This window comes from Cicer arietinum, chromosome 7, assembly GCF_000331145.2.
Source record: "Cicer arietinum cultivar CDC Frontier isolate Library 1 chromosome 7, Cicar.CDCFrontier_v2.0, whole genome shotgun sequence".
Taxonomy (NCBI): domain Eukaryota; kingdom Viridiplantae; phylum Streptophyta; class Magnoliopsida; order Fabales; family Fabaceae; genus Cicer; species Cicer arietinum.
Genome location: NC_021166.2, coordinates 1,266,877 through 1,284,825, shown reverse-complemented (window position 1 = coordinate 1,284,825; position 17,949 = coordinate 1,266,877). Strand labels below are relative to the sequence as shown.

Here is a 17,949-nt window from a genome sequence, read left to right as displayed (position 1 = left end):
ACACGTTGGCAGCATGCACTTGCACGTGGCATGCCATCACATTCCTCTCCTTTGGGGTCCCTACAAAAAATAGACTTCATATTCTCAAGGTATAATACATTTTAATTCTAATTCTAACTCATAAGACCATATATATATATACACTAGATTCATAACATCCTCATCTCAATATAATATATTTCAAATTAAAATAAAATGACGAGTAATGAGCCTAAGTTCCCACCTCAGAGCCAGGACACTCAGCCTGGAAAAGAGCATCTAATGGAACCACTCCCACAAGCCATTCACCCTGACCACAAACCCGCCAACAAACTAAGGGTACCCTCCACTTCTCTTCTTATAGTTCTATTAGATATGGTTAAGTGTATGTTATAGTACTTTGTTTAATTGAGTATATCAATGCATGTTGTTCTGAATTGTACAGGGAAAAGTGGCATTGGTGACAGGAGGTGACTCAGGGATAGGAAGAGCAGTGTGTGTAATATTTGCAAAAGAGGGTGCAACAGTAGCTTTTACATACGTGAAGGGTCAAGAGGACAGGGACAAAGATGATACTCTGAAGATGTTGTTAGAGGCCAAGACAAGTGATGCACAAGAACCATTGGCAATTGCTGCTGATATTGGATATGATGAGAATTGCAAACAGGTGGTTGAACTGGTTGTTAAAGAGTATGGACGCATTGATGTTCTTGTGAACAATGCAGCTGAACAACATTTGAAAAACTCAATAGAGGAAATCACTGAACCACAGCTTGAAAGAGTCTTCAGGACCAACATCTTTTCACAGTTTTTCTTGGTCAGGTATAGAAAATAATTTAGATGTACACTCATAATGAATTAGAAATGTTTTGAAATACAAATCCTTGGGTTTTTGACTTTATTGATGTTAAGGCATGCTCTGAAACACATGAAAGAAGGGAGCTCAATCATCAACTCAAGTTCAGTGAACGCCTACATAGGAAAAGCAGAAACACTGGACTATACTTCAACAAAGGGAGGCATTGTAGCATTCACTAGGGGTCTTGCACAGCAGTTAGTGAAGAGAGGAATAAGAGTGAATGCTGTTGCTCCAGGACCAGTTTGGACGCCAGTACAACCAGCTACAATGCCTTCTGAGAAGATACAGAATTTGGGATCAGAGGTACCAATGAAGCGAGCAGGTCAACCTTGTGAGATTGCACCTTGTTATTTGTTCTTGGCTTCTCTTCAGGACTCTTCCTACTTTACTGGACAAGTCCTTCATCCAAATGGTGCGTCTCTTTGTCTTTTATTATTATATTGGTTAACTACTTCAAAGCTGTTTTCTTACATATTCTCATGTTTGCTTGTTGATTTGCAGGTGGGGTTATTGTCAATGCTTAATTATGTATCTTATGCTCCCTTCAATAAACTCTCCTTGTTGGATTATGTATCTTTTCTCTTCAAATACATTTTGTTCAAATCCTGTAATCCTGTAATTACCACTTTGGTTTAGTCATAATTTGTCGGTAAACTTCAAAGTTTTGGAATTTAATTTTTACTATTAAAAAAAATAGTAAGTATGTGAAGGGACTTAAAAAGAGACAAACATGGATAGAAACGAAATATTGCTCAGCTCTTAATTTACTGAGGCTTTAGACTCAATTAACCTCTCTATAAAACTGGTTTCTTATAATTGTTATGGCACGAATGAGGTTAATGGATACAAAAATAGATCTTTAATAGAGATCAGAGCAAATTATATTAAAAATAAATAAATTTGATTGGAATATAATAATGTAAAGTTATTAGTAAAAATTATTTAATAATTTTTTTTTGAGTAAATTGAGTTTTTTTAGGGCAGGTGAGTTTGAGCGTACTAAGTTATAGTATTAAACTAATTAAATGATTATGTGTATAATATTGACTCGCATCCATGTGAGAAAAAACCCTCTAACAAGAATACTACCACCGTGAATTCTCTCAGGTGTACTTGGGTTGGATTGCGTTGGTTTTGATAAAACTCGACATCCGACCCAATCAATTATATTTGGATTGAGTTAAGTTTTAAATTTGTATATTTTTTATTTAATCTGACCTGATTAAGAACGGATTAGAGTTAAATTGAATTGACGGGTTATATATAAATAATAATTTATTTTTTATTTTATGTGAAAATATATTGAATGAAAATATATTTAATATTTGAATGTTTCAAAAACTATAAAATTTCAAATCATATTATTCAATTTTTAAAAAATCATCAAAAGAAGAAGTTATTAATATTAAAATCAATTATTAAAATCAGTTATTAGACACATGAACACCTTGCATCAGAATTCATATAAAAAACAATTATTAATAATATTTTATTATAATTAATTTGTATAAAAATCATAACAGTTGTGAGTATATGCGTAACAAAAGAAGAAGGTGGTCGGGACTTCAAGAAACTGAAAATCTAAAGAAGAAAAGTAATAAAACTCTATTGAACTGTTGGAACTGTCAAATAAAATTTTAAAATATATATATATATAATTAGTTACTGGATCGGATCGATGAATTTAATTTGTTAAATCAATTATCCGAACTAAATATAAACGAGTTTTAATGGGTTGAATTGGATCAAATCCAAAAATATCTGAGTATGAATAAAAATTGGATTAAATTGAGTTGGGTGATCGAGTTGGCAGGTTGACTCACATCCATGTACACCCCGGTACTTTTGAAATCTTCATGGGCCGTATTGGATAAAGTCCAAAATTGAAACTATACTTGGCCGTACGAAAGTTTACTCAAAATATTTAAAAGTAAATCATTAATCTTATTTTTGTATTATCCAAGTAAGTTTTTCACTACTATAGAGCATCCACCTATTTTAATTTCTGATAAAAATAATAGTATTAGAAGTGAAGTTGGGGTAAATTGAGGAGGAGAAAGTGTTGAGCATTTGGCAAGAAGAAATCCACCCATCCCATAGATTCCGTTGCTGAGTAGTAGCAAGCGTCTTCATGATAATTTGATTTGATGAAGTTGGACCTAGAGAATCAGAGAGAGAAGAATAATTAATTAATTAATAATGATAATCTGAATTCATTCATCAATCTAACTATACAGAATAGATGGACACTCGCGCTCTCTCACTCTCACCACTTATTCTTCATTCATTTGAAAACCCAACTTGTATCCCTCGTTCACATAACAACCACCATTTTGTGAGACTATTCTCTTCCATTCACATCAACCGTGTCTCCAAAACTCCACTAGCCATTCAGAATCCTTCTCCCACCATTCCTACACCGGATAATGGTAAACTCACAACTCCCACTCTCAAACAATTATGTCAAACTCATGTACCCGACCAAATACTGCTAAGGTGATTTCAACTATTTCCCCTTTTCCATTTCTTTCCACCCTAATTTTACTCTTTATTTTTTCTTATTGCAAAATTATTTCATTGTTTCGTTCGTGTTTATTTCTTTAAATTCAATCAACTCACTTTTGCTTATGCACCAAATTATTGCTACACTTGATGTTGTGCTTATCTTTGAATAAATTGTGTGTTAGGTGCTTGTGTTATTACTTGATTAATTAACATTTTATGGGTGGTGTATATGTTTCAGGATGGAAGAGGTTGGATATGTCATGCCTACAGAGGTCCAGAGGCAAGCATTGCCTCGTCTTTTTACCGGCCGTGACTGCATTCTTCATGCTCAGGTTCATCTTACATTCTCTTTTTTATTCGTTGATTCATATGTTTTAATTGCTGCTGTTGTGGTATTAATGATGAAAACAATAATTTATATTCAGTTTCTTCTCTGATTTGTTATGTGGCCTGAGTTTCCTAACATGCGTATATACTGGGGGGATGTTGAATAGGGAAAAGGCTTATTTTCTAACCAAGGGTCGTAAATGAGAGAGCATAAAAACTTAGGTTTGGAGGGCAAAGAAAAAGGAAAGTTGAACGTAAAGGTTTTAAGAGGTTGAGCATCTAAAATTTTGCATGCCAATAAGATTTGATTGTTTTCTATGATGGTGGAATTCGGCATATCGGAAAATGTCTAGCTGTCTATTCTGCAACTATTAATTATGCCCTGTCGTTTTGAAAGGTTGGCTGTCTTGCTTGGCCTGCACTAAACTACAATTCCACTGACTCAGTTCTTAGATGATAGAAATCATTTTAGATAGGAAAAGTTTGTTGGCATGGTTTTATATCTTCTGCGCACGATACAAATTTATGCATTTTCTATTATGTTTTTTCTCTGTATTTCCTTCCAGTGTTGTCCTTCCTCATCAGCCCTCATCTCTGTCCATGTATCGCCCCTTTCCCTGTGCTCCACTTCAACATTTATTAGGAAATAACAAAAGGGAGATGTGTAACCGTATTTTCTTTCTTATCTAGACAGGTTCTGGGAAGACACTTACGTACTTGCTTTTGATCTATTCCATCATCAACACTAGAAAATCTGCTGTTCAAGCACTAGTTTTGGTGCCCACCCGTGAACTTGGCATGCAAGTAAGAATATTTATGAGTTATGATGCCATAGCAACATGTTAATTAATCATCTTTAATGCAACATATCAGGGGGAACACCCTTGGAAAGGACCAATGACTGAGTGCAAAAAATATTTATTTTATGACAAGGTTACTAAGGTTGCTAGGATACTGGCAGCAAAGCCAACTGGAGTTGAAGGGGAGCAGAAGTCATGTACCATCATGGCTTTGTTAGATGGAGGAACATTGAGAAGGCAGAAAACCTGGTTTAAGGTAGAACTTTTTCATCACCTGGTTCAATGAGTTGTATTATATTGTATTTTTAACCAAATAAGATTTGTGAGTCACAAATGGTTGCTGCTGCAATGCAATGTTTGAATCTTCTTTTTTAAAGATCTGGAGCTTATTTGACAGTATGATGGACTTGGTGCTTGATTATAGTTATATGTATATTTGTCAGTCTGATAAAATTTTATTGACTCTTACTCAAAATATATGCCACTGAGGCAGTTCATTCATACACAGTTTTGTTAGTTTCTTCTATTCCATTTTTTGCAGCCACTGCCCACTAGTATTCATTAATGTACAATACTACTGATTCTCAAATGTCAATTAATTTTAGGATACTCTGTTTTTGGTTATGCTACATAACTAAATTATTTAACTTGCTGTGTTCGTTTAGATATAATTATTTACTGGCGTAGTTTTAATTAACCTTGTACATGTGGCTATTGGCCAAATTGTGATATAGAAGCACCATGCTCTTGGGGGTGTTTTAAGTCTTATATTTCATTGTATATATGTTTACAAATTACAATGCAGATCGATAGTGAATGGGCATTACAGATTAGGCATCAATGACCAACTAGTTCCCTGTGTGTTTTTTGGTGTATTGATGCTTTAGGCTTTCGATGGGAAATGGTTTGAATTTTCAAAAGTTATATAACATCTCCAATTGAACACCACATCTGATTACGTTGATTTTTATCTGCTCTTTAGCTGGCCACTGGCTGCACTAGGTTTTATAGTGAAGTCTCGTATCTGATCATTCAGCCTTTGATTAACTTTCTCCAATTTTAGGCAGAGCCTCCAGCAGTAGTAGTTGCAACAGTTGGGAGTTTGTGCCAAATGCTTGAAAGACAACTTTTTTCACTTGGAACCTTGCGGGTGTTGGTTGTTGATGAGGTAAAAGTTTTGGTCTTTGCATTTAAATTGGCTTGTCTTGGTACACTTTTCATAAATTGTATATTTACATTGTTTAAGGTAAGAGCTAAGAAAGCAGATTTACAGATTTTCCTTCAGCAACTCTATGGTGTGTTTCAAAACATACAGCTGCATCACCATCAATGTATTAGTCATCTTGTTCTCGTCCATCTATAATTGCTTTGAAAACTATATATAATGTGATTAGTCATCTTGTTCTCATCCATCAATGTATTCTAAAGCAGCTAAAGAAATGGAAGCAAGCAAGTAAAGTAAACTAAAGACACTTAAAAGTTATTTAGCTTGTAAGATTTCATTATTTCAACATTTCCACATTTTAAGTTGAGTTGAGAAATATAAAAACTATAAAGCCTGGAATTATGTAAGCCCTGCCAACTTCTTTTTTTCTTCCTTTGACCAATTCTGTTGGTATTTATTATACTTTTTATTCTTGTCATCTTAGGTTGACTTCCTTTTCAATTCTTCAAAGCAAGCTAGTTCTCTTCGGAAGATTTTGACCACATATTCATCTTGTAACAATCGTCAGACAGTTTTTGCCAGTGCATCTATACCACATCACAATCGATTTCTTCATGATGCTGTGCAGCAGAAATGGACCAAGGTATATAAATCTGATTCATATGATTACTTATTTGTCTTCAGCACCTTAAATTAATTCTTACTTTATTTTCTTTCCAGAGGGATGTGATCCATATTCATGTTAGTCCGGTGGAGCCCATGCCATCTCGCCTATATCATAGATTCATAGTAAGAAATCTTGAGTATTAAAGTAACTTATTGTGTTTCTAATTTTCTATTGAAAATAAAACTTTATCTTTTTTAATTCACTTGTAGTCCACCCTCCCTCCACCCTTTGACCTTATAAAGACATAGAATGGTTTAAACTTTAATCGCTTACTTTTTTGTAGGTCTCTTATTTATCAAATACCTATTTTGGGTATTAGTAAGTTTCTAATGCTATTTAAAATTTCAATCATCAGGTATGTGATACGAAAAGAAAACTACAAACCTTGTTATCCTTGATTCAATCTGATGCTCCTGAGTCTGGCATTATATTCGTTGGTGAGCAGGTATGCAGATAATATCTTTCTTATATCACCTCCTTCTTTCATTTGGATTATGCAGCAATGATTCTTCATCAATGGGATAATGCAATCAGTAGGCCATGCCTTGAAATTTGAAAGTGGAATGAAATCACTTTATAAGATTTTAATCTAGTAATAAATGAGTTACTTTTGTTTATAACTTCTCAGAATGATAGTCCTGTAAGGCAAGAGAAATATTTAAAAACTGCATTATATTATTCAACAATGAACTGATGCCATCCTCTTTTTCATAATTAATTACTGTTCAATGCATATAATGAGCTATGGGTACTTTCCGTGTTGTGTTAGTATTGTTGGATTAGTTGTTTCTTTTTTTATCATATACATGCCTGTATCGACATTTGTATTCTAATAGTACTTCTCAAGCAGTTGTAAAGTCTTGAAATATAGGCTGCACTTTAAGGAGTAAGTTGCATCGTTGGCGACCGTTGAGTAAAATATCTGTCTTAGTTTTTGACAAAATACAAGCACATAGTTATCAAACTTCATTTTGTAATAAGTAACCTTGCTTTTCTCATAAGTGGTAACCCCAACATGTTGTAACAAGCACATAGATACTACTTGCACTTTAGAGGTTAAAAACTCTTAGTTCTTTTATGACCATTTTCGTGTAACGGAGTTTAAATTTCATATACATCAGATGCTAGGGAATTTATTTAGAGCTCCGTTTTGTCTTGATTTTCAAGCTAGTACTATAGGACTTGGTTCTTGCAATAATTGTTATTTGACAGTTGACACCATCAAAACTATTAGCCCAAACGTGTGCATTTAATGTCTGAATCAGTTGGGGTGATATGATAAAGTTATCATTATTCTAATGTTGCATATTCTATTATGCAGTCCGAGAAGTCGAAAAAGGCTGGAAATGCTCCATCCACATCCCTTCTGATTGACTTTCTAAAGGCATCATATCATGGATCTTTAGATATCCTCCTCCTCGAAGATGACATGAATTTCAATTCACGAGCAGCTTCTCTGTTGGTAAGTCCCATTCAGTGGATTGATATGGATATGGGATGTCATTGGTAACCTCGATATTCCATTATCCTTGCATTATTGACCTTTATGTTGCCATCCTAATTCATTTTACCATTCTTCCATGAATGAGTAATATAATGCAACTTATAGTTATAGCCGAGTTTGAAACAAGTTTTAATATATGAGCGACATTTTTGTTCCGATGACCAAATTCTACTGGTTCATTCTATCTGATTAACCGGGAACCATTGGTTTAAAGACAGACAACATATTTTTTATGAAACTGTTGACATTGTTGCCTTGGAGAGGGGGGAGGGGTGGTCTTTCAACTAAACTTTAAGGGAAATCAACAATGGGGACTGGCTGAGGATGATGTTTACCCTCAAGAGGACAATTAGTTGAAGAGTTGCGCTAATCCTTAGCTTCAAATTTACCGGACGTTTAATGTGAGTACTGTTGTCGTTGAATTAAACCTCATAAAAGTACGTATTAAGCCTGGTACGACAACTATAAGTATGCTAGTTTAAGGATGGTAGCGATAAAGTGCGTATGCCAGTCAAATTAGGTGGAAAAGGGGTGGTAACAATTGTTTGCTGTCTCTTTGATTCAGGAAGTTAGAAAAGGTGGTGGCTATCTTCTAGTGGCAACAGATGTAGCTGCTAGAGGAGTTGATTTTCCAGAAATGACTCACATATACAACTTTGATCTGCCAAAAAATGCCATAGATTATCTTCATCGAGCAGGGAGGACATGTAGAAAACCCTTTTCGGACATTAATTGTAATGTCACCAGCATTATAGTCCCTGAGGAGCGGTTTGTTCTGCAGAGATATGAAAATGAGTTGATGTTTGTCTGTGAAGAGCTTATTCCATAGACCTTCACATTTTTTAATCTGATCAACTATTATGTAATGTGCCTCAAATTGTATTTATCTGAACAGTTTCCTCATCTTTAAAAACTATTTATTTCTGAGATACTCTTCAACATGAGTGCTAAAATGGTAGGGACCTTTTCTTTTAGACTCCTCTATTGTAAGCCCTTATTTTAGATGATACAGTAAGATATCTCAATTATTGATGATATTGTAATACATTCATGATATGATTTGTTATACATGTGACTATTATCAATTGTTAATTTTCTTATCAATTGATGTTACTATATGGATTGAAAGCTAATTCTGGTGTCAAAACAAAGCTGTGATTGGCCGAACTGTGTTGGGTCTTATATACTGATTTTATAATGGGTCAATCGATGAGTTCTTACTTTTCAGGTACGTAATCCAGTGAATTTTTTTACTTAGGAAGTGATCTGATTGTACTCACTGTAGTGCTCTTGGAGTTGAATCCTTAGGCTTTAATTTAGATAAACAATTTAGTAAGCGTTAATTGAGTAAACACTTGTTATATAAGCAACTTGCATGAGCTCATGTAGGTAACCTCCAAATAAGCTCTATTCTATTGGCTATTTTAGAGAACACATATGTAGAAAATAGTTTCAGGATATACTAAGTCTTTCTTGTAAGCTTTTAAACATTTGCATAAATGATTATGTTATAGGATAAATACAAATAAGTTATTCTAAATGCACTACAAATTCCGAAGCTTGACATGCATTCTTCCATTAGGTTCAAGTTGTTCAATTTCTATATCTATATGCCTATATATAATATTTTACAACTTAAATACTAAATTTTTCTATTCAAATTTCACTTTAGTATATCTTACGTTCAGACTATTATATTTTATATACATTATATCACGAAGTAGTAATTAATATATAATAAAAAAGTAAAAAGTTAAATTTACAAATTTATTTATTTGATATCGAATCTGTGCAAAGTAGAGGGATTGCAATTCCAAGAATAAATAACAAAAGTGTAATATGTTGATATTGTGTAAAAATTGGAGTTAATAATTTTTATGACATGTTAAGTTGGAGGAATTGGAATATAAGATGGATAATATGCCAATCTATTTATATCCTTTTTTTTTTTTACAATTCATAAAAAGTTAAAAACTAAAAAAAATCTCATCTTCAGACAAGTAATGGGTGACTTTATTATATGACGAGTCCGTCTTCAATTGTTGAATTTTTCAATACAACTGTGACTCCGGAACGGATGTAAAACCCTTCTGCAGATCTATCAGCCTCTTGTATGCCCTGCAGTTAATTCAAAAAAAATTAGTACATGATTCATCATCTCAAAAATCATTGCCTCGCGCTTGAGGTGTCTAGATAGTTTTTGTTCTATTTCTTCTCTTGCATAGCAAATTTAGTGATTTTTATCATGCTTATATGATGAGGGTAGTAAGGGAAATTTCAAGTGGGGTTGAGTTGTTATACAATGATAAAGTGATTTGATAAGTAAAAACTTCAGGAGTATGCAAATTAAGGGGGGAGGATATCTACATATACAGTAAACTAAAATGGTTTTAGAAGCATACCTCTGAATTTGCTATGATAACATTCTTTCCAATTCTAGCATTTTTGTCAATAATACAATCTCTGCAGAAATGTGAGAAAAAAATGAGCAACTATAGCCACATAAACAAATGTTATTATGAAAGTGAGAGTTGCATTTCCTACTTGATTTTTGTGTTTTCTCCTATTCCTATTGGAACTCTTCCTTCAGCTAACAGGGCTGCCACTTCTGCTTCAGTTTCATAGAAATCAGCACCAAGCATCACTGTATCCTGCATAAATGTGTAAAACATAGAGCTAGATGAACACACGTCTAGAAAATAAACTTATCAAAATACATAGTCTACTATTAAGAATATGTTTTTAAATTTCCACAAACAAAAACTTTAGAAACGTTTAGCCTATAAATTGAGACTTGCTGCATAACTAGTAAATCAGGTGACTATGGTAATGCTGATAACAAAATACATTGTCATCTTTTGTACTTAATAGAATGGTTACACCAAACCTTTAAATGAACATTTGAGTTTATTCTGGATCTGATTCCAACTACACTATGCTCTATGAAGGAATTATTCAAAAAGCTTCCGTGCGATACAATTGAATCAACAATCTGCATAAGAAAGGACACATAATAAATTTATAATATTGAAATTTAAGATTTGAAGGTGGAAAAGTGGTGGTCACCTGGTGTGGGAAGGGGGTATACAAAAGGAAATTAAGTAAATGAAAATGTAGAATGACCTTGCTATTGTCAATCTTGGAAGGTGGTAAGTTTCTCCTTGATGTGTACATTGGTTTTGCTGCATCATAAAAGCTAAATTTCGATGGCTGAAATTTTCAAAAGTAAGTTTTTCTAAGTCACTAAGATTTATATCTCAATCATGCATGGAACAAAGAAAATAGTTCTTTCAAATCTCATTGAAAACAAATTAATTGAAATTATGTTTATAGTTGAGCTTTTAAAGCTTGAAGTTTATAATTCAATTCATAGGTTATCTATCAATTACAACTGAGCTTGTTACATTCAATGTATTGAAACTCAAAAAGAGTGGCTGTATATATGAATTTGACACTTACATGCTCAGTGAGAGCTAGATTTGCTTCAAAGAATGATCTGATGGTCCCTATGTCCTCCCAGTAATCATTGAAGAGATAAGCCTGCATTCAAATTTTTTCTATAAATATTCATAAATAAGTGAAACTGAACTTTCTGCTGGATGCAAAGGTGAGTTTCCACATTCTATTTTTATAGACAAAATTCCATAGTAAAGCTTTTGTTCCATTCACACCTTCATGTAAAATTCTCTAGCTGAGGCAGGAATGATCTCTGATCCAAAGTCATTTGCAGTCGGAAAGCGCCATCTAAATTAAATTAATTAGTATTACTGATCAAACAAAGAATACATTGATAGATGATGTGAACCACAAGAAAAAGCCTAACATTTTGACAGAAAATAATATGTACCTTAATAGATTAAGAAGTATCTCCTTCTTGAAGACGTACACTCCCATGGAAGCAATGTATGGTTTTTCGAGAGCCTCATCCTTTGAAAGACCTAGAACGGTTGTATCCACTTGCTAAATTATGAATCAAAGCAATATTAGCTGTGAATCTAATTGTTGAAATTTAGTGCGTCGATGATTGGCAGTATAATATACATGAGTCTTACCATTGCTTTGAGATCTTCTCCTTTAGGCTTTTCACTGAATGAAAGGACCCTTCCTTTATTGTCAATCTTCATTAGACCAAAATCTGAGGCACGGCTATAATGGTTGCACAGTAGAGTTTTAAACAGTAAATATATGTGATAGTATTATTGTGCACAGTAGAGTCTTACTACTTAGGGCAAGAAATGTACCTGTCATCCATTGGCAGGCAAGAAAGCGTGATATCTGCACCGCTCTCTCGGTGATTCTGCATAAGAAGTTGAAGAGTCAAAACATCTGAGTCAACAATTTGAGTGAATTGCTGAAAGAGAAAAAGAATTGCTTGATTGATTGCATGACATGATTCCTTACTTGAACAAAGTCCATATAGTCCATTCTGTAGAGGTGATCTCCAGAAAGAATCAAGACATCCTCGATATCCTTGCTCCTTGCATCCTACAGCATGAAAAGCATATTTTTACATCATCACACTTAACACTCAACCAGCATTTAGTTAATTCTTGGCCCATAATATTAAACAGCATAACCTGGATTAAAGAATAAGTTACATCACAGATTTTGTGATTTGCTTGTACCTCAAAGAGCCAGTGGAACTGTCTCACAGCATCAGCAGTACCCTGAAACCACTTTTTACCTTGCTCCCCTGGAGTTTGAGTTGCTGCAAGAACCTGTAAGAGAAAAATCACTCTTAGGTGAATTTTCAATTTGTGGCTGCTTATCAGCAACACACACAGATAAGCTAACTTAGGATGCAAGTAATATAAATAAAAAAATTGGGACATGGAATGATAGATACCTCAACATAGCCATCTCCAAAAGTGACTCCAGTACCAGAGTTATAAGCACGTGCAATATGCCTGTTGAGTGAGGCTGAATTAAATTGAGTGAGAATGTATACTTTGTTGATCCCACTATTGATGCAGTTACTCATTGGTACATCTATCAGCCTATAAGCACCTCCAATTGGAACCTACCATAGGAAGATAACCCCAAATTAATAAGATAGCCAAATTCATATGTAGCTCCATTAATTACACAGTATGCAATGAAAGTGCACTCACTATATATAGCATAGGCTACTCTATTACACTATTCACGTTTTTCATTTGCTTGACCAAGGTATTACAAAGTAAATAGTAGTTATACCAAAAGACTTTATGGTGAAAAGAAAAAAAAATCAGGATGACCAAACCTATGTATCACTTCCAATTGAGAGTGTGGTAGTTGTTTGACCGTGTCTAACACTGACACATGTTATTTAATCACTTTTACCTTCTTAAATTATTATTAGTTTTTACGTGTTAGTGTTAATATCATGTTTGGTGATTGTGTTAGTGACCAAACTATAAGAACACTGTGTTTATAATGAAGAGAACAATTAAGAAAAGAATTGGTGCAAGAATAAGAATAGAAAAACTTACAGCAGGCTTGGCTCGTCGCTTGGTGAGAGGGAAGAGACGAGTTCCAGCACCTCCACCTAGTATAATTGCTACAACTGTACTTGGGTCTCTTTTTTCCAAATCTACGTTTCTCAACTGCACTATCCCATATTCACATTCATCATATGAAAACCTTTCATTCATGTTACATAAACTAACGAACTTTTAATAAATGATGATATATAAGCCCTATATATTACTGTATTGAATTAGAGTAATTTGGTTTTACTTGAAGTCTATTTATATTTTTTATTTGTGAAGATCATACAGAGTCGCATTAAAATTATTTAAAATGTCTAAGTGTAGCATAAGCATCGTTATACTTGAAAACTATGGCATGCAAAAGTGTCATGCGGGAGTGATGCAATGCAATATTATGTTCAAAAATCTATTTCCAAAATGTTAATGATGGTGATATAGTGGGGGACAGTTTCTTCCCACAATGTGTATAAAAAGTTATTGGTTCTAAAATTGTCATATGGGGGACCCAAGTAACCCACCATTGAAGTATAAGCCCATAGTAATTATGGTATCGTATGGCACATATATAGTTATAAATCCATGGTCAAAATGCAAGCCAAACAAAATTTGAGAGTAGGGAACTAAGAACTAAAATAACAATTCATTGGCAAAAAAAATTGATGTATTTTCCTTGGATTAAAAAAAAAAAAACTAGACATTCAACCTATTGCACTAAGAATTTGACAATGTTTCAACTTTGATGCTTTTTTGTTGACCATGTAAGAGTTTATTTTGGTGTTGGGGCAATGGGAACCAAATTAATTGAAGTTCATTGAGATAAACCTTGGATTCGGCAGCCACGTCAGCAGTGAGAGACATAGATATATTCTGCCTAATAACATTCTTAGTGCAACAATTGCTAATAGCACCCCCAGCTTTAAGCTCAATCTTTCTTCCCATAATTTCTCCATTACAAAACTTGACAAACCTCAAGTTCCTAGTACTGCCCATTATTGTTGGTTCACGTAATTGAACGGTAGATGATAGCATTATCTGACCGGTGGCAGAGACTGCCATTTTCCGATCACCGGAGGGAGGGACAAAATGGGAAATTCAGTTGTTAATGAAGACCTTGTCTTGTGTGTGTTTCAAATTAATGTCCAACACATGAAGCGTTGTGTGGAGATAATTTCTTACATACATGTCGACACTGGGCAAGGTATTAGAGGATTGGGCCACGCTATCCAAATACAATTGTATCCACCAGTTTTGTTACAAAAGAAGCTCACGTGTCAAAGGACAATTTAGTCTTTGGATTTTGTTGGTATGATCCATTAACGAATATGCTATGGGTTTAGCTCTATGATTTTTTTATTTTTAATATGAGACAAACATCTCGAGTGTGAGAGATCCATTAAGGATATCAAATTCATTCATAGATGTTAGGGGTGAGAAAAAGTTCCACCTTATTTTTCATAGATCCTTCCATACATAAGTACTTTGTAATTGTATATCATAGAAAACTATCATACAACCACAAGTAATAAGAAAAATAATGGATCATCTTGTCAAAAAGTAAAACAAAATAAGCATTGATATGATGACAGAAATGACATCTATAATATTTATATTGTATCTTATTTTGTTACAACATTTGTTCAATTAATATGATATGATAAATTAATTATCAATTTAATACGAGTTATGTTAGAAATTAAGATGACAAAATAAGAAAAATAATTTATTCAATTACGCGTATAAAATATAATTTTAATTATAAAAACTTTAAATCTAATAAAATATAACTTAAAAAACAATAAAATTTGATATCAATTAAAAAGTTAAATATTAATAATTAATTTTAAAATATTTGTATGATTTTATTACAAGAAAAGCTTTGTTATTTTAAAAGCATATGAATATTAATTTGAATTTTTAAAATAAATATTATATTTTTACAAGTGTAACTAATCCTATTTTTAAAGAAAATAATTAAAATTATTTATTTAGTAATGTTAATGAATTTTTTAAGTATAAATTATTTAATTACTTTTTTAGTATTTTTTTAAAATTTATAAAATTTAAAAATGTTATAAGTTAATTAATAAAAATAAATGTAATTATTTTATAATGTAAATTTTTTATTTAAATATAATATGTATATTCTACCCGACCATGATGAAGAAGATGGATACAATCAGACATAATAATATTATATCTTATTTATTAGCACATGCATGTTGCGAAATGGTGATTTATTAATAGTCTAAATATTGTGCTTACAATTTAACATTAATTTATTTTTGAGTAAATTTGTTTACATTTATAAATAAAAACTATAATAAATATATAAATAAACTATAATAATTAATTCTCAATTATATATTCATCAATATTTCTTTAATTTATTTTTTTTTCTCAAAAGAAGTTTCACTATATAGTTTTAAAAATAGTTTGTAATAATCACATTAAAATTATTATTTTATAAATTATCTAATTATAATTTTATTTTTTAAAATAATTACAAAGAAATTGACCAAGCAATTAATCCTCGTGGAAGTGTGGAACAAAACAATGACTCTACCTTAATTGAATTTGGAGTCTAAAATTTCCATTAGCTTGTTTTGAAACGTGTCAAAATTGATCCACGTTGATATACGAGCCTAATCCATCTGATATCAAATATGAGATGAATAAAAAAAATTGAACTAAAAAAAATTGATCAAGTATGACTCTAAATACAATAGTTTGATTTAATATTAAAATGACAGACATTAAATATATATGTTGTTGATTGTTTCTCACTGATATTATTATAAATATGTTTGTAAATATTTAGTAAAGTCAAACGTATTTGAACTAGGATACCGTCTTATCACCTATAAATTTCTTTTATCTAAAAAACTTTTGTGACTTGATAAGGAAGGAGTATCTGATCTAAATTTAAGTTGAACTCAAAAACTAAAGATAAAATGTTAAACTCAATAGAGTGAGTGACTTGTGCACCAAAAATAACCGCCACGGACGTGATTTACTAATTTAGTGGACGGTTAACATTTTATTTTTTGTATATATACTTCATTCCTTTTGATTTGTAATAGTCGGATACCTTTAACCCTATATTGAAAATAGACAGAAACTTTCATAATCTAAATATGTCTTTCAAGTTTTTAAATTCATTTAATATTTAATGTTATGTCATTTTAATTGAAAAATATTTAAGTTTACGGTCATTTAGATTTTGAATCTTTAATCAGTTCAACGTTAAAATGTTGTCTATAACATCCGGCCATTACGAGTTCAATTGGTAGTGGCCATTACCAGTTCAATCTTTAATAAGTTTTTAAATGTTGTCTGCATTTAAATTATTTGTTGTCTTCTCAATTTTGAATCCTTAAAAACAATTTTATTATTTTTAGCGATTATTTTATTTTATAAAATAAATTATTTCACTTTAAAAAACTAAATTTAAACTGAAGTGGGCAAGTTGTCGTCTATTATTATTATGGCAATGGCAGGAATCCGTTTCGTCGAAAGCGATGATAGCCGTAGCTTGCCACCTAACGTCTCACAAATAGAAACAAAAAGCGTAGTTATTTTCAATCTACACATATCCAACTCACATGTCTTGCGCATATTTTGCCTTCAATATATACTTATAATCCCTAAAGATTCCCACCCGTCCTTATTATTATATCACAAGATAACACTAAAATGTAACGTAGCAAAAAAAAAACTTAATGCACATAATATTTCATCATGGGCCTCGATATGTATGCATCGAACGACAACCTACTAGAGCTCACTAATTGAAGGTAATATATCATTTGGGGTTCAAATATGTCAGGTTAGACTAGACTTTAAAAGGTATGAGTGTGACTTATGATTAATTTTTTATTTCTAAGTCTGACCTACGACCTATTATAGATTTCTTTATGTCTGACCCGACCTTTTTAAAAGTCTGGTATGTTCTTGAAGCCTATTTAAAAATCATTATTCACATTAAAATATTTATATGTTATACTCTTACTACATGATGCTATGCATATCAATATCTATATATATTAAACAAAAATAATTTTTCTAACAAAATAATTTTTAAAAAATCTGAAACAAATATTCTTTAAACCTTAAAAAATAATTTTTGGTTTCAAAGAATAGATTATTTTTGTCTGAAACAATGACACTCATTATTACCTCTAAAACAAATATGGAACGACTACTGAGTGATTGACTAATTGAACGACTACTGAATATAGAACGATTACCAAATATAGAATCGCTACCGAATATGGAACAACTATCGAATATGGAATGACTACTGAGTGATTGCCTAATTGATAAAATTTAAAATAGGAAATAATATTATTAATATAATATAAAAAATAAAATTAATAAATAATAAAATATATATAGGCCGATTTGTCAGACATAATAGACTTTTTTATAAGCTTGAGTCTGACCTATTTAAATAAATAGACTTTAAAAATAACCTGAGCCTAGCCTTTTTATTAAAAATTAGTAAAAAGTTAATATTTTAATCCCTAAAAAGTCAACATAAAATCAAAAATAGGAATTAAAAGTAAATAAAAAAATTTAGAGACTAAATTTAAAAAGTCATAATTTTTTTAAGACTAAAAAATATTTAATAAAAAAAAAATCACCCTTATTTTATTATATTATTAAGACAAAA

The 17,949-nt window shown here is 31.9% G+C and overlaps 3 protein-coding genes across 5 annotated transcripts; 2 read left to right on the top strand and 1 right to left on the bottom strand.

Moving 5' to 3' along the window:
• Nucleotides 1-143: 143 nt before the first annotated feature.
• LOC101505375 (NADPH-dependent aldehyde reductase 1, chloroplastic-like) lies at nt 144-1,499 on the top strand. Its single transcript, XM_004507649.4, has 4 exons — nt 144-318; nt 425-801; nt 892-1,250; nt 1,340-1,499. Exons 1-4 carry the CDS (start codon nt 196-198, stop codon nt 1,360-1,362), a joined length of 882 nt encoding a protein of 293 aa, XP_004507706.1. The 5' UTR covers nt 144-195; the 3' UTR covers nt 1,363-1,499.
• Nucleotides 1,500-2,830: 1,331 nt separating this feature from the next.
• Nucleotides 2,831-8,939, top strand: LOC101505054 (DEAD-box ATP-dependent RNA helicase 58, chloroplastic). 3 transcript variants are annotated; one of them, XM_073370630.1, is made up of 10 exons: nt 2,831-3,334; nt 3,582-3,675; nt 4,361-4,474; nt 4,604-4,726; nt 5,534-5,638; nt 6,120-6,278; nt 6,356-6,424; nt 6,658-6,747; nt 7,624-7,764; nt 8,376-8,542. In XM_073370630.1, the coding sequence occupies exons 1-10, from the start codon at nt 3,081-3,083 to the stop codon at nt 8,400-8,402; spliced, it is 1,176 nt and encodes a 391-aa protein (XP_073226731.1). In that variant the 5' UTR covers nt 2,831-3,080; the 3' UTR covers nt 8,403-8,542. The 3 variants fall into 3 exon arrangements, with proteins under 3 accessions (XP_073226731.1, XP_004507705.1, XP_012573297.1); XM_004507648.4 differs by having other exon boundaries at nt 2,835-3,334; nt 8,372-8,939; XM_012717843.3 differs by having other exon boundaries at nt 3,290-3,334; nt 4,365-4,474; nt 8,372-8,939.
• A 734-nt stretch (nt 8,940-9,673) lies between these two features.
• LOC101504730 (glucose-1-phosphate adenylyltransferase large subunit 1, chloroplastic-like) lies at nt 9,674-14,414 on the bottom strand. Its single transcript, NM_001279202.1, has 15 exons — nt 14,100-14,414; nt 13,278-13,391; nt 12,653-12,826; nt 12,432-12,524; nt 12,208-12,291; nt 12,048-12,103; nt 11,859-11,952; nt 11,654-11,766; nt 11,478-11,550; nt 11,266-11,346; nt 10,930-11,016; nt 10,694-10,798; nt 10,351-10,457; nt 10,209-10,269; nt 9,674-9,924 (listed from the first exon to the last, which is right to left on the bottom strand). The coding sequence occupies exons 1-15, from the start codon at nt 14,331-14,333 to the stop codon at nt 9,823-9,825; spliced, it is 1,578 nt and encodes a 525-aa protein (NP_001266131.1). The 5' UTR covers nt 14,334-14,414; the 3' UTR covers nt 9,674-9,822.
• Between the last annotated feature and the right edge of the window lie 3,535 nt (nt 14,415-17,949).